This window comes from Rhinolophus hipposideros (genome assembly GCF_964194185.1).
Source record: "Rhinolophus hipposideros genome assembly, chromosome: 10".
In the NCBI taxonomy this organism is placed as follows: domain Eukaryota; kingdom Metazoa; phylum Chordata; class Mammalia; order Chiroptera; family Rhinolophidae; genus Rhinolophus; species Rhinolophus hipposideros.
In genome coordinates, this window is record NC_138056.1 from 13,734,378 (window position 1) to 13,750,180 (window position 15,803).

Sequence of the window (15,803 nt, forward strand, 5' to 3'; positions counted from 1 at the left end):
CACTCTGGGGCTGGAGGCCTGGGCTCGTGTTGGTGCGTGAACATACACGTGATGTGCAGAGAAGGGGGCCTGTGGAGCATATGTGCTGAGCACTGGACTGGTGGTGAATGAGATCACGTGGCCCTCAACAGTTATGTCTGTGTGAGGCCATGTATGGGCCCACCTGCCCCACCCGCCTCACTCCTAAGACCAGGGAGAAAGGAGGGGCCCTGCAGGGAGCGGCCTCACCTTTAGGGGGTACAGCATCCCCTGGCAGTGACCTACAAACAGAGCAGGATGAGATGTCACATGGCTGCAGCAGCAGCCCAGCTTGTCGCCCTCCCCTGCCCCAAACAGGGGCGCCCTTCATTCTTTGAACAGTTTATTGAGTGCCTGCTACGTCGCAAGTGCTGCTGTTTCAGGCACTGGCAATACAGCAGTGAACATGGCGGATGGACTGGCTCTCAAGGAGCTTACATTCTAGCCAGGCAGGCAGATACACAAATAAATAAAGGATTTTCAGAGCAGGAAATGCTATGAAGAATACGAGAGGGGGTAGTGTAATTGAACCGCGACTTCACACGGGGTTCCTGATAAGACTTCTCCGCGAGGAAACCCCCATGTGCGCATGGAGGGCCGGCTCTGTGAAGGAAGGGGGGTGTCGGGCAGCAAGGACAAGTCCGGAGGTGGGCAAACCCGAGGCCTCAGAGAACTGAGAGCTGAGTGGGGCTGGACTGCGGTAGTGACGGAGGGGAGAGGGCAGGCTGAGGCCGCACAGGAGGAAGTGACCTGAAATGACCAGGCACACAGGGAGGGTACATGACCGCAGGCAGCTGGGAGAGGAGGTTCCAGGCTGGAGAGAGAGCTGGAAGCCCGGGGCCCGGTGGCTTAGATGGGTGGTGTGATCAGATGCTGGGAGAGCTGACAGGACTTGCTGAGGGGTCAGACCTGGGGTGGGAGGGCAGAGGCCAGGGAGAGTTTGCTGCCAATGAGGCGGCCAGGGGAGCCAGTAGGGGCCGCAGGCAGCGAGCTGGACGTGTGGCTGGCACGCAGGGCAGTGGCTAGGACTGAAGGCAGGACTTCAGGAGCTACCAGCTTATAGGTGGGACTCAGAGCCAGGGGACTGGAGCAGCCTTGGGACTCACCGGGGTGTGGGTGAGCAGGGGGAGGTAGGGAGAGGGGAAGTGGGGGTTGGGAGGTCAGGCCGGGCCGATGCCCCCAGCAGCTCTGGGTCCAGGATATAAATCTCGTCCTGTGCGATCTCTGTCACATAGTTGAGGTGTTCCTGTGGGGGGGGGGAGGCCAGGCCATGGTCAGGGCTGAGGTTCACACCCTTCCAAGGGGCTGATGATGGGGTGGAGGGGCCGCACGGCCAGATGACCTGGAGAAGCCTCACTATGGACGTAAACTGATGGGGCAGCCAGGCGAGGGGCCCTGCCAGTCCCCATTCCCCTCACCCCCTAATCACCCCTCCTTTCCCAACACTTAAAGCCCAGCCCGACCTCTGTGTACTGGGCCCGCCGGCTTGCCAGTCCCTTCCCACTGCTAAGCCTTTCCCCAGGCAACCTGGCCCCTAGTCCAAAGTACCTTTTCTCCTGTGTCTCTCTGGATGTCACCTGCACTTCAAGCCCCCTCCTCCCCCCTCCCCCAGCAAGCCTTTTCTGGGTACACTGGCTCCCTTTTCCTGTTGGTACCATCCCTGTGCACTCCAGCCCGGAGGGCAGGGCCCTGCCCTATACAGAATGGACAATGTGAGAGCTCTATGGAACATGAGGACAGGGTGGGCCCCCTGTGGAGGGTCAGGCTAACGAGAGGTGATGCCAAGTGCCTGGAACCAGCTGTAGATGGAGCAGGACAGCAAGTGCTCACCTGGGCCCGGTCGATCCTGTAGAAACGGCTGGCAGTGGTGGCTGTGGGGCAGAAGTGAGTTGGCTGAGAATGCAGGAGGCCCTCGTCTGGGCCCAGGTCTTCTGCTGCCCCAACCCCAGACCACCCAGGGAAGGGGGCAGGACACAGCGTGGGAATGCCAGGGTTGGGCCTTTCAGAGCCACTCACCGTCCAGAAAGCACCACTTGGGGGACAGTTTCTGGCATGTCAGAGACTTGGCTCCAGCACCTTCAGGCTCCTGTTGAGAGAAGCAAAGGCCGGGGCTGGGTGGAAACAGAACCTGGAGCAGGAGAGAACAGCACCGGGCAGGCCCATCCCCTCCCCTCACCTGCTGGAGCCTCTCAATGTGGGCGCGGCACAGCTCCAGGTCACTGTCTCCTGGGACCACCACAGTGCCCAGTGGTACGGCTAGAGGACAGAGCAGGTCATCAGCAGCTGGCTGCACCCCACCGCCCTGCCCTCAGAGGCCTCAGCGGCTCCTCAGTGCTCCCCAGCCCTGCTGTCACTTACAGGCCTCCTTGAGCTGCTCCTTGTCGTAATGCAGGGCCTCATAGTCATACATGCTGACCCTGCTCACCTGGATCCGCAGCTGCTCAGGCACTGGCTGCTGGCTGAGGGCAGGGGCAGCGAGAGGGGGCTCGGCAAGGGCCCAGCTCGGGCACCAAACCAAGTGTCCCCTCCCAGCTGCCCTGGGGCACAGGGACTGTTAGCCCCCTTTTCAGCTGGGGAAACCAAGGCTCAACGAGGGGCAGAGTCTGGCCTGGGGCCCAGGGCACGTGGAGACTGCAGGGGCACGTACTCGCTGTGCAGGGGGGTGGCACTGCGCCGCTTGACCTTCTGCACCATGGTGGCCTGGTTGCGCAGGACGATATGAATGCGCGAGGCAGCCAGTTTGCAGGGCTCGCCATCCACCTGCACTGGGATGGCCTTGGACGTGGTGAGCACCACCTCACGGCACTGCGTCAGCCGCTCGCCATGCCCGCCCACCTGCAGCGCTGCCTGTGAGCACAGAAGGCTCGGGTCAGGGGCCAGGGAGGGATGCTGGGACCTCAAGCCCTGCTCCTGCCAGGGACACAGTGGCCAGAGAACAGAGAGTGACCCCGATGGAAAGCGGAGGGAGGAGGAGGCCCCAACAGAAGGGGAGGTGTGGGCAAGACCCAGACACACGCAATGAGGGTGACGCCCCAGTCAGAGGGGCTGGATGAAAGTAGCCTCCCAGACGTAGAAACTGAAAGACACTCTGAAGTCAGAGAGAGGAGGAGACCGGGAGCCTTCAGTCAGAGAAGGGACGTTTGGTGACCCCCACTTCCACCTTGGAACGTGCTTGTGAGCACTGTAGGCTCAGGCCAGGTACAAAGTGGAGCCGGGGCCTCAGGCAGGCCCCACGCTGGCCCACTCACCAGGGACGTCATGGTGAAGCCAATGACCTCGAGGTAGCCGTCGTCGTGCCGCTGGGGCTCGAAGTCGTGGTGCTCCCCAGGGTGGCCCCAGGGCATGGTGCCTGCGCAGTACCTGAAGGGAGGCAACGGCGGGCTTCAGAGGACAGTCTCACAGTATGGGGACAGCTGGACCCACACACAGCCCTCCCATCCTCACCTGGGGATGTTCAGGAAAACAATGCACTGGGGTTTCAGGTCCTGAATCTTGGGGGTCAGGTCAGTTCCGTCACACTGGAGGCAGGGACAGGGGAGGGGGTTGGGGTACACGCGTGGTGCCAAGGCAGCTTCCCTCCCGGCTGGGCCTGCCACTCTGCCTGCCGGCTTGGCCCACTCACCACTACGCGGATGTGCTTGGCCAAGTCCTTGGAACTGCCCATCAGAAAGTCGGAGAAGGCTGTCTGTGGGAGACAGAGGCGTCAGCATCTGGTGACAGGGACCTTCCCTCACCCCTGCCTGACAGGGCTCCTGGGGTCTGGCAGACACAGGTGGGCTAGGAGCGTGGCTGGTGGAATAGGTGGGCGTGGGAAGGGGGTGTTGCTGGGCTGGCAGACTCCAAACTCACCCCGGCATAGAACATCTTATTCCGAAAGCGGCTATTGAATTTCTCTGGGTTGGCCTCTGAGTGGCAACAAGAAACGGGAGATAGTCAGTCACTTGGGGGCTGCTGGGGCTTCCCAGGCTGGGATGGGGAGGGAGGGCTGGGAGCGAACGCCTTTTACTGGTCATGGTAAGGTCTGATCCTCCTGCGTCCCTCCCTCCCCAGCCTCCCAAAGCCTCAGCCAGAGCTTGCCAACCTCGAGACTCATGAAACTCCAGGGTGACGTGGGCATCAAAGCCCAGGCTGAAGTAATTGTTGAAGACGTCCAACGGTAGCTGGAAAAACATCAAGGGACCAGCATGAAGGTTGGGCCGCACGGACACCTCCCCGTTCCAGGCCCAGGGGCACGGTGCTTGCTCAGCCCACGGGTTTTCAGAGGCCTTTCCCACACAGTTAACGCGATCCCCCAGAAAGCTCTTCCCCAGCCTCCCTGCCCACCTAGGATCTGCCCTCTCGGCTCCTCTAAGTGTCCTGTACACAAGAGCACCCCCACTCTGCTGGCACTCATTTCCTCGGCTTTCCTTCCCCCACAACGCTTCCCCGAGGTGCCATATTCTGTAGGAGTCCACAAGTGGGGGCTTTGTCACGTTCACTGCTGGCAGGAGCCTGGCAGGTAGCAGGTACTCAGCAAGGATTTGCCGAGCGACTGAATAACTATTATCTTGTGAGGCTCTAAGGACCACTATTCCCACCGTACAGATGAAGAAGCCTAAGTTTGAAGAGATGAAGAGACTCCCCATGATCCCAGAATCAGCAAGTGTGCAAGTGGGGCCCAGCCCCGGTCTCCTGGGAATGCCAGACACTGAGGTGTGGCGCGGCACCCGGTACATGGCCCCCGCCGACCTACCCGGTCCGTGGCGCCCTCGTCACGCTCCTCAGGCCCTGCTTCCGGGTTGGGCTCCACGTGGAGGTCCCAGCGGTCCAGCTGCACCACGTTCCCCTCCTCCACGTGGGACAGGATCTTAGACACGGGCTCATCAGTGTAGCCCTGGTGGAAGGAAGCAGGAAGTGAGCCCCTCCCCCACCACACAGCCCAGCCCTGCGGCCCCACCTCCGGTGGGCTCTTACCCCACCCCAGTTGAGGGTGCGGGCCAAGTCATTGCCAGTGCCCAGGGGCAGGATGGCAACAGGCGGCGGCGGTTTTAAGCGCAGCTGGTCCAGGGTAGAGAGGATCCAGCCGACCTGGAGGGGGCATGGCAAAAGAGGCCAGGTCAGGCCAGCCAGGCCCAGGCGCGGGTCCAGGCCGGCTGCGGAGAGGAGGGGGAGCTCACCGTGCCATCGCCCCCGCACGCCAGGATCCGCAGGTTGTGCACTTTGCGGTACATCTCCAGCCTGGGGTGGGCAGACAGGGAGGGGGTCAGGGTATATGGAACGGGCCCTGAGCAACAAGCAGACCCTCGCCACTGTCCCCACAGACACGTGGCAGGTACTTACGCCTCCTTGGGGCCTCCCTGGCTCAGGTCAAAGACTTGTCGGGGATTGAGATACCAGAGGAATGACTGTATGATTTTAGCGCCCTGTGAGGGTAGGGGAAGAGGCAGTCAGGGGTGGTGGGCTGAGGTGGGGAGCAGGCAGGGAGAAGGCTGTGGCTGTGGGAACCAGGCCTAATAGGGGTGAGGGGCAGAGACAGGATTAGATTTTTCTCAGGATCCCTGGGAAAGAGGGATGGGGCAGAAGCCTGAAGTGGAACCTGGAACAGCTGTGGGGTGGGGGTGGGGGTGGGGTGGGAGAGCCTGACCCCATGCCTCCCCTCAGGCTCTCTGTGGAGCGGGGAGGCTGTGCACACCTGGTTGCCCCCACTCTTGGGGTTCACAAACACCAGCAGGGGCTTCATGAGGGGGGATGGGGTGGGCCTGATGATGAAGGGTCTCCAGCGGCCCTCCTAGGAGACAGAAATCCCGTAAGGCTCCTTCCTGTCCTGGAGGACCCTACCCCATGCTCAGCGGTGCCCCTGGGGGCCCCTCAATACCACCTCTGGATCAGACCTTAGGGTGGGCCTGGCCATAGTGAAGCAAGTTGGGTCTGACCTCCCACCCTCCTCAGGGCTCTAGAGCCCAAAGTGACCCAACAAAGGCAGAACCAGCCTGTTTCTTCCTGTCCCCTCCAGCTGTCCACCCGGCCCCAGGTCGAACCTCGGGCCCTTTCTTGCTGGATTTCCTCTTGAAGGATGCTCTCTTTTTCTTCTTGCTGGCCTTGAGGGTGTTCTGCACGGGAAACCGGGGGGTTAGTGACAAGGTGGGTGGCATGGGGTGGCTGGCAGGCCCCAAGTGCGTAGGAGGTGTCAAGGGTACAGGCAGGACTCACCTGGGGCCTGCGGGCACGGAGGATCCAGGTGGGCGGGATGACCACAGCAGCGTGGACCCCCAGGGAGCAGGGTTCCTCGATCTGCTGCAGCATGAAGCAGGATACCTTGCTGTGGTACTGAGGGGAGGGGGTTGTGGCTGAGTTGGGCCGAGCTGTGGCCTGGGACCCCAGCCCAGCCCAGCCCAGCACGCGGGATGGCCTTAGGGAGCAGGGCGAGCATGACTCACTGCTTGCTTGCACCAGGAGCAGCTGATGGCCACAATCTCCTTGCTGTGGAAGGTGAACTTCTGCTGGAAGCCCTAGGGTAGAGAGGGGGGTTGGGGTACCAGGGGCCAGGTCCGGAGCGGTACTCTTAGTCCCTCTTGTGTTGCTGTTGCCAACCTCTGTCCGCCCAGGGAAATTGGGGACATTTTTAAAAATTAAAAAGTCTATCAGAAAGCCCCTAGAGCAGGGAGGCTCAGCCAGGGGCCTGTGACTCTGAAGTTAATTGCAGTTTTGGGTGTGCACACGTGACCTGCTGGAGAGTGGCCACAGCTAATTCCGGCTTGACTCAGATCCCCTCCTTCCTGACCCCAAATCCGGCCAGGCCCCCTAGGCTGTTCTGTCCCAAAGTCCTTTGTGCTTCTTTATAGTACCTGTCACTGTCCTTCCCTTGTGCATTCCACAGACATTTATCGAGGGCCCACCCCCTACGTGCCAGATGCTGTGCCAAGCACTGAGTCAGTGGAGGAAAGGGGGACAGGGGTCCCTAGTTCTCTCAGAGCCTACACTTACTGAGGGAGACAGACAAGAAGCAGACAACCAATGAGTGAACAAAACCACCACGGCCCGTGCTCAGGAAGACCGCTGTGGTCTGTCTTCGAGCCATACCCTCCTCCAGGAGGGCAGGAACCCAAAGCCCAGCTCAGCGCTCGGCACCCACCAGGCGCTCAACAAACACCTGCTGAGTTAACAACTGAGTAAGGCTACACGATTCTCAGAGGGTGTGCTCACAACGTCAAAGCTGCCAGGACACACTGCACTAGAAGAAACCCTTCCTCTGTGCTGTCCTGCTCAGCCCGGAGACCGAGGTGTTATGGAACTGACTGGGCACTGCAGCCGGGCTTAGAGTGAGCCCTGGGACTCTGCATTCTGGGGACACCTGCAGTGATGGTCAGGCCACACTGGACACACAGTATAGGACTTGGGGGCCACAGGGCCCAGGTCCAGTGGGCAGCAGGCTGGTTGACATCCTTGGACAGGGCCTCTCACCTTCCCACAGTGCCGACACTTGCCATCTTGGCGTCGCCTGTGTACCCAGTGATGCCGCACGAAGGTTGGCTGGTGGAAGAGGAGAGAAGCATCATTGGAGTTAGTGAGAGGTGGAGGGAACAAAATCCCCGAGCATGGCCTGCACCCCTCGATACATCAGTGGTGAAGGTGGGGGCTGCAGGAAGGTCTCTGAGGTCTTGTGTGTGAGGGGAAGGGGCTGAAGACTTCTTTTTGTGGCCTGGAGCACAGCTACGTCTCCAAGGAGGGACAGTGCTAGGAGGCATGTGGTGCCTCACCCCGTCTGCAGTCAGGGCCGGCCAGGCTTTCCCCTCTGAGACCTCAGAGCCTCACTCCTTGCACCTCCCTGCGCCCCCAAGCAGCCTAGAACGTGCAGAGTCCCCAGGTGGCAGTTGGGGGACACTGAAGAGAGGTCCACTTGGGGTCTCCTTGCCCCTAAACTACCTTGGGCACGTACCTCACGGACATTCCTGGAGCCTGACTCACGGAAGGACGGCTTACAGCGGAAATTTATCTGTGAAAGATCGCAACGACCACAAAACGTCAGAATCTCCCCTTGGGGTCAGGCATATGGCCGACCCCTGCAGGAAAGGGTTACTCAGAGATCCTCACAGGCAGGGAGGGATAGCCCTAATTCATCCTGGGGGCCCTCGGAACATGAGATGCAGCCTCTCAGAAGCCCTCCTGAGAGCCAGAAGGAAGCTTTCCTTTCTCTGCCCAGTATTTTGGGATTGCGGAGAGACTGGGACTTTACTGTCCATCTCCCCCACCAGGACGGCACCATGGTTTCCTTCTCCTATATTTTTCCTCAACCTCCAACACTCCCAACCTAGGCACCTGCAGGCACCCCGGTCCTGGCCGCAGACTTGTGCTGACTGGTCTCTGGAGAGAGACCTCTAGCTAATTTGTGGAACCCTGGTTTGATTTTCACTTTAGAGGATGGTAATGGGTCTATAACGCCTGGGGCTGCATTTGTTTCTCTTTTCCTAACTGTCCCCTTTAGACTTAACAAAGTCATAGAGAAGCCTTATCCTACGAATCAGGCGCTGGGAAGCCTGGTCTGTGCCATTCCTAGTCCAGGTGCTTTCCTGTATGCTACGCTGCTACCTGGGGGCGCTGACTGGCTATGGCAGCCCTCCCACCCTCTGCCTGGATCCTCCCACCAGCATTCCTGCTACTTCCCTCTAGAAGCACGGGGCCCAGGCATGCCCCCAGCTGCAGACACATCATGGACAACGGACTTTGGGGAAAGGTCTCCACAGCAGGAGTGTGTAGGGGACAGAGCCTGGCTTTGGGGTTACACAAAACTGAGCCAGCCACAGCTGAGTTATGAAGCTTCAGCAAGGCAACGAATGCCCCTTCTAAGTGTTAGATTAGATACTGATAAAATGGTGTCATGGGATCATTCACTAATTCATCCTGTCGACTAGCAGTCAATGCACCCCCCTCTGCCAGGCGTGTTCTGGGCAGTGGGGATACAGCAGCTACTATACAGGGAAGGCAGGATTCAAATGCAGGCGTTTCAGCTCCAGGGTCCTAGGCTCTTCACCACCACAGACACTGGGCTATCGCTGGCAGGCAATGCTTGTGTAACACGACTATGCACGTGCAGACACACACGTGTGTGCTCTGAGGGCTTCAGCACCTGCAGGGCAGGGGCAGGAAAGGTTGAGCAAATACACTCACCTTCTCCAGCTGTTCAATGCAGGGGGTGTGCACCACGATCTTGCAGGCTGCACACTTTCTCCGGGACACTGATTTCTGCTGTAGGAAAGAGAGAACCCCTGAGGCACCAGGTAACTCCACCCCGGATGCTGCCCCAGGGCAGACACAGCGATCCTTGCATGTGCCCCAGCACAACTGCCCTCTGTGTGCACCGGGAACCCCCACTGTTGGCTCCTGGCATCAGGACACAGCTCCCATTCCCCTCACCATCCTTGCGCAGCCCACAGCAGGGGCGCTCAGGTTCCCACCTTCCCCTGGAAGGGCTACAGCCCTCCAGCCAGCAGGGGTCGGCCTGCAGGCGCCTAGCGCCGGATCCACCACCAGGGGGCAGCACGCCGCACGCAGCGCACTCACCAGCATCTTAGCTACACAGTACTGCTCTCCGACATAGCAGAAGTCCCCCGACACGTTGGTCTCGAACCAGATGTGCTCCCCATACGTCGCGGACTCCTAGACCGTGGGACGAACATGCTTAGTGCACACCTGCCACCCACCTCACCAGTCAGGCCCCGCCCTGACCTACCAACCCTCTCCCCCAAGATAAACTTGCGCCAGCCACCAAGATCTACTTTGCTCCACCCTGTTTTCCCCATTGTCCCTACTATTGAAGGCTTGGTGCAAACATGGCCACCCCAGGAGGTCTGCCCTGACCCCACAGGCTCCTCTCGCATCTGCCCACAGTACCCCCACCCCCGACTGCTGCCGTGGCTCACAGCCCAGCAGGGGCTGGTACCCATGTGCCCTTCAGCACCCAGCCACTCACACTCCAGTCCACAGTGCTCCGGATATGCCGCTCTGGCTCGCTGCACGGGGCCCCTGGAGCCGGAGGAGGCGGTGCCAGGTGCTGGAGGCCCGACTTGGTGATGGCTTTCCTACAGAAAAGGAGACAGCTGAGGCCAGCTGAGCACTTGGAAACTGCTCCTTACCCCATCACTCGGGACCTCTGCCCTCACTGTGACCCCATCCCAAGGCCAAGATAGGGATAGCAATAGGGAGCGAGGGGAGAGGGCCCCTTCCAGCAGCCCAAGACTCAGAGGATTCCGGCGGGAGGCTCAGCCCTCCTCACAGCCCTTCCCGGGCGTGCTGCTCTGGGGCAGGGCACCCTCGGGCAGGGCACCCTCAGGCCAACGAGCCCCAAGGCCCTTCCTCTCGGCCAGCCCCCTTGGAGGCCACACCACTCGCCCTGCCGGCCGCAGCTATACCTACGCAAGCAGGGCGCTCCAGGCCTGGGGTCCGGCCGACTTGCGCCGTAGGGCTACCTGGCGCCTGCGGGACAGCGGGCGCACACGGGCGGGCATCGTGGGGCCAGCTGAGGCGCCTGAGGCTCTTCCGCCCCCGGGGCCAGGATGCTGGCCTGTGGGCCGCTGCTGGCTGAGGCGCCGATAGTAACCCTGCAGGCCCCAGAGGGCGCAGTCATACACCCTGTCAGCAGGGAGCAGGTGGGAGGAGGCTCGACGCAGGTAACGGGGCACGGGCAGCAGGGGCCGTGTGCCCACGTGTGGCGTTGGCCCTGGTCTATTGGTGCTTCGCTGGATGGCACTCAGTGCTGCAACTGTCACATCCTCCTCTTGGACCCCCTCCTCCTTCTCCTCCTCTTCCTCACTCATGCCCACAAGTCTGGTCAACAGCAGGGGTGCGCCCAGAAGCTGGGCCCCAACAGTGGCAGGCTGTGGGGTGGGCACCTCATCCACGGTGAAGCGGGGGTTGCAGGCAGGGGGCGCGGTGCTGGAGCGGCGGCGGCGGGTGCCCCGGGCCCGCATCCCACAGCCCAGGAGGCAGCCCTGGAGCTGTGCGCTGGAGCGGCGCCTCTGTGTTAGCGAGGAAGAAGCCTGCCCGGCAGGGGAGCGGCGCCGCGCCTTGCCCGTGGGCAGCCCCACACTGCTGGGTCGCCGCTGCCCCTCTCCAGGGCCTGGGGACTTCCGCTGGAAGTGTCTCCTAAAAAAAGTCTCCATGCAGGGGCGGGCCGGTGGCTGTTGGCACAGAGTCCAGGGAGCCCACATTTACCACTGCTGGAAGCACTGGCGCTCTCCCCAGTTATACCTCTAGGCTGCCCCAGGAGTAGTGCAGGAGAGGGATTCCAGCTACCCATCCCCAGTCCCCTGTCCAGGCACCATAATCCACCAAGTCCTGGCCTAAAGGACTTCGACTCTTGCCTGAAGCTGATGGAAAAGAAAAAGGAAACTGGAAGTTGCATTCTGGGTTCCAGTTCAGAGTTGACCTAGACAGACTGAGGAGCCGAAGTCAAGAGTTTTCCTCCTCAGGCCCTTTTTTTTTATTTCCACCAACATGAGGCAGGTTAGATTTAATGTCCGTTCCTGGAACATGGCACAAACCACGCCATGGTAATAAAACAAGGTTCTCTGAAAAGAAACTCAGTCTTGGTAAGACCCCTGACTCTCTCAGCCCCATTCTTGGGACCAGGCTGAGTGGCACCTAGTAACAGAGAGGGTCTGACATATGCCTTAGGGATCAAAGGACCCTGGGGACACAAGGCCCTCAGAGAACTGGAGAGGCAGCTGCACAAGGACAGAAACCACCCTAGAGGAACTTTGCACAGGCAGCGACAAGAGGCCTGAGCCAAGAGAAAAGCCTTCTGGATTCTGGTGTGCGCGTGGGTCTGTGTCTCTGCGGGGCCGAAGGTAAGAACTTTGCTGGAACTGGACTGCTCTCTCTCACCCTTCTGAAGAGGTGCAGTATGGACACCATCCCACGTGTGAAAGTATTGGGTGACGTCTGAAAACCTTTCCAGCTCTGCCACCGAGGGTGCCTGTGCACTGCGCTTTGTCCTAGGGACCAGTGCTACCGGTAGAAGCCCCAACTCTCACAATTCCAAACACTGAGCTGCCCTGAGCCGCCTCCAGGGAGGCAGGACCCTTGGAGACCAGCCTTGCTCAAATCATTCTCCCATGACCTGTTCTAAACACATGTTCCCATTCCTTCACCAGCTCACCTGCTTCTGCCACCTCTTCTGCACAGGCCACTGGGATCACCTACACCCTTTTCTCTCCCCAACAGTAGGAAAAGGGCAGAAAGCCTGGCATGCTGGTCAGTTTAGAGTCGGTTCTACCTGAAGGCAAAGCCTACACTCCAGAGATGAGGTGGGGTGTTGGGTCTTTCCTCTTGGACTAGGAGGCTGGGACTAAGGTGGGATGGGTAGGGAAGGTGACCATCATAAGAACCATAATGGTTCTATTTACTGAACACCTACTATGCGACAGGCCCTGGGCTAAGCACTTTCATTTACCATCTTACCTGATTCCTGCTATAACCCTGTGAGACAAAAAGAATGAATGCTCTATTACAGAGATGACAAAACTGGGGCTTCAAGAGGCGCAGTAATATGCCCAAGGTCACACAGCCAGTCAGTGGCAGAACCGGGACCTGAACCCTGGTCGGCCTGACATGGGGTCTGCTCTGCACCCAGGAAGAGGAGCTTGAAGGCCCAGCTACCCACTGCTGCCAAGGTATTGGCTTGCCAGCACTCCCCCAGGGTGTCAGCTTTCTCTGCCCGTCTGGTCAGGCCGCCCTGTGACAGCTGCCCAGCCTGGAGAAGATTAGTCACCCGGACACACCGCCTGATGCTAGTGTCACCCAGAAAACAAAAGGCCACAGTCAGTGGTGGGGGGAGGTGCTGCAGGCACTTCATGGGTGTTGCTTAGGGCTGGGCCCTGCCTGCTGCCCCAGACCCACACTGACAGGAGAGGCCAGGAGGAAGCGGGCACCTGCACAGCCCGCTTCACGACAGGGGGCAGCTTCCAGCACTCCCACAGTGCTCTGGCCCACATATTGCCAGCAGCCCCAGCCCACATCTGCCCAGAGTATCCTCCGCTGCCTGACGGTGCCGTCATTGCAAATGGGGAACAAAGCAGGCCAGGCCAGTGTGTGACCATGTGCTACACTGTCCTTTCACAGGCCTCAGTTTCCTTATTTGTCCAAGGAGGCTGATTTGACATTTTATTATAAGCTCTCTGGCCAGGAACCCAAGCCTCTGTGTTTCCAACGTCCCCTCCCCCCAGTCGCTGTGCTTCCTGTTCCTCTGGTCTCCATAGAAACCTCTGTCCTCTGGTCAGCAATTGCCTGACTCCTGACTTCCTATCTCTGCTGAGGCTTCTCCTGGGTCTGGTCAGAGCCCAGCCTGGCCTCAGGCCTGTCCCAGCCTTCTCTCTGCTTGGACCTGGGGCCTTTTCCCACAGCACAGCTCTGAGCAGCAGCTTCTTTTCACCTCACACTGTGTTACCTTCTACATACTACCACAAAGTACAAAGCATGTGTAAAGGTCACTAGAGGAGGCCCCACAGGGTTCTCACACCAACCACAGAGCAGACGGGCTGCCCCTCAGCCTCCTGGTGGGGGGCCTGGGGAAGCCTGTCACACCCAGAGGGAACAGGATGGGGAAAAACTCATGGGCCCCATCAACCTCTGGCTGGCTGCTGGGGGCCCAGGGAGGACAAAGGATACATGCATGCTAGTGCTGGCCACGTACCCCTGATGAGCAGCAGCGAGTGTGGCGGTGGGCAGCTGCCAGTGTGGGTGAGCAGCCTGAGTGCCCCAGCTAGGACGGACAGGACGCCTGACCCCGCAGTCCAGACTCTCTCACACTCTATTAGTTTCAAGTAGAAAAGCCCAAAGGCTTTGAAATCCTGCATCTACCATTGCTTTCCTGGGCTGATCCACTAACATTGAGTCTCAATGCTCTCATCTGCAAAATGGGGATGATACCACCTCGTTCAAGGTTGGCATAAGGGACACTCTAATGAGATGATAGTATAAAGTACCTGACACTATGATACCTGGCAGAAAGTAAGGGCATGGCGGGCCCTACACCCACAGCAGACACCAGGCGTGTGGATCATGCCACCTCCTGAGGTTTGACTCTGCCCATGGCGGGAGTGGGAACCCAGAAAGGGAAGCAGAAATACCTAGAGTGGCCACCACCCACCTCATGAGGAACAGAGCCTGGCAGCCAGAGCCACCTGGGTGTCTGCTCATGCCGTGAGGAATGTCCTCTGCCTCTCGTACCAGGCCTGGCCCACAGGGACACCTCTGCCTCCAGAGGTGCTCGCCCAGGATTCCCTGTGGGATTCGGCCAGAGTTGCCAATCTATAGGGTGGTCAGGGCCCCACTTCCAGCAGCTCCAGAGCGAGGGCCTGGAGCTGCCTCCCCTGGAGGCTGTTGCTTAGAAGCCATGTCTGGCTGCTCTGTTCCCAGGCGGGGACATTGGAAGGGAGGCCTGCCTGAGGGCTGGTGAGGCAGGGTCCCATCTTCCCTATGGTCTTTAGTCACTAAGGTGGATCCTACCCCAACAAAACAAACAAACAAAAATGCACAGTGGGGAGCAGATGGGCCTGCATGGTAAAGGAAGTGACCAGGCCAGTAATGTTTACCTCCACTGGGTCTGCCCTGGCTGGGGGCAGGTGGTCCACCTACCCTTTTCTTTTCCGTTTCCCTTTCCTTTTCTATCAGTTTCAGGAGCCTCTTCTAGGGATGGTGGTGCCTGGGCCCTCCCCATCCCCCCCTCCCCAAACCCACCCAGACAGATACAGGAGGGAGGAAGCAGAAGGCAAGGAAGGGTCGGGGAGCCCCCTTTGACCTGATCTGGAAGGCAGGACTGCAGGCAGGAGGTGGGTGAGCGGATGGGGGCTGGGGTCCCTGTGGGCAGGCGAGCCCCAGGCTCTGGCTCCAGCTCCAGGCTGCCGGCCTCTGGCTGAGCAACTCCTAGTTTGGAGAGTGAGCTGCTGTGGCTGCTCCTCTGCCCCCTCCCCCTCACCACCCTCCTCCCCCCAGCCTGAGACAGCCGTTATGAAAATAACCTGATTGGTAACCGACTGCACTTCCTCTCCCAGCGGCCGCTCCTGGCCCTGCAGCAAGCAGGCGGGTAAGCGCACACACGTACACACCACAGCACGAGCCTTGCCTCCTCTTCCCAAAGTCCCTGAGCCAAGCTGAGCGATAGCCCACTAGCCTTCCCTCCACCTGGCACCTGTTACAGGGCAGCCCCTGCCTTAGCGCTGGGACGGTGTGTGGGGGGAAGGTCTGGGGAGGGAGAAGTGAAGGTCAGGCTCGCTCCACTTCTGGCCATCTAATGCCTTCTCACACCCACTGAACAGGTTTCCTGGGGTCTGGGGAAAGCGTCTGAGATAGCTAACCACTGGCTCCAGACAAAACAACCACAAAAATAAACATCTATCGAAGGTTTCACAACTTACAACGCACTTTTTACAAGCATTATCAGACAGGAGGCTTAGAATTCCCCTGGTCCTGGCTACACCAACAGGGCGTCAGCAGCTCGTGGAGACTGTGGACCAGTGATAGCTCACAGCTCAGAAGTGGCTGAGTCCGGACTCCCGATCCTGCGTCTCCCAGCCCTGCCGAGGGGGCCTGTCACAGCTGCCCTGGCTTGTGTCCAGGACAGACCAGTTCATGTCACACCCATCTTGCCCAGAATGCCACCGCAACGCCCCCACCCCTCATGACACACCTGGCTCCCTAGAGTCTAGATAGCAGCTCCCAAACTTCCTGGTCCCAGGACCCCCTTATATACTCTTAAAATTATTGAAGAGCTCAAGAAGGTTTTATTTATGCAGATTATAGCTAGTAATGTA

The 15,803-nt window shown here is 59.7% G+C and overlaps 1 protein-coding gene across 1 annotated transcript in view; it reads right to left on the reverse strand.

Annotated features, from left to right (window-relative positions):
- Positions 1–15,803, reverse strand: part of DGKZ (diacylglycerol kinase zeta) — a 28,852-nt gene that overhangs the window by 2,222 nt on the left and 10,827 nt on the right. The window contains 27 exon segments of the mRNA XM_081064732.1: positions 229–260; positions 1,125–1,264; positions 1,849–1,889; positions 2,035–2,104; positions 2,195–2,274; positions 2,377–2,477; positions 2,666–2,865; positions 3,267–3,378; positions 3,463–3,536; positions 3,641–3,703; positions 3,868–3,923; positions 4,100–4,178; positions 4,751–4,891; positions 4,972–5,085; positions 5,175–5,235; positions 5,338–5,420; positions 5,690–5,785; positions 6,036–6,107; positions 6,208–6,324; positions 6,435–6,506; positions 7,459–7,527; positions 7,934–7,990; positions 9,163–9,240; positions 9,556–9,651; positions 9,965–10,073; positions 10,408–11,155; positions 11,158–11,171. Of these exon segments, the coding sequence (XP_080920858.1) occupies positions 229–260; positions 1,125–1,264; positions 1,849–1,889; positions 2,035–2,104; positions 2,195–2,274; positions 2,377–2,477; positions 2,666–2,865; positions 3,267–3,378; positions 3,463–3,536; positions 3,641–3,703; positions 3,868–3,923; positions 4,100–4,178; positions 4,751–4,891; positions 4,972–5,085; positions 5,175–5,235; positions 5,338–5,420; positions 5,690–5,785; positions 6,036–6,107; positions 6,208–6,324; positions 6,435–6,506; positions 7,459–7,527; positions 7,934–7,990; positions 9,163–9,240; positions 9,556–9,651; positions 9,965–10,073; positions 10,408–11,155; positions 11,158–11,171 (2,975 nt within the window).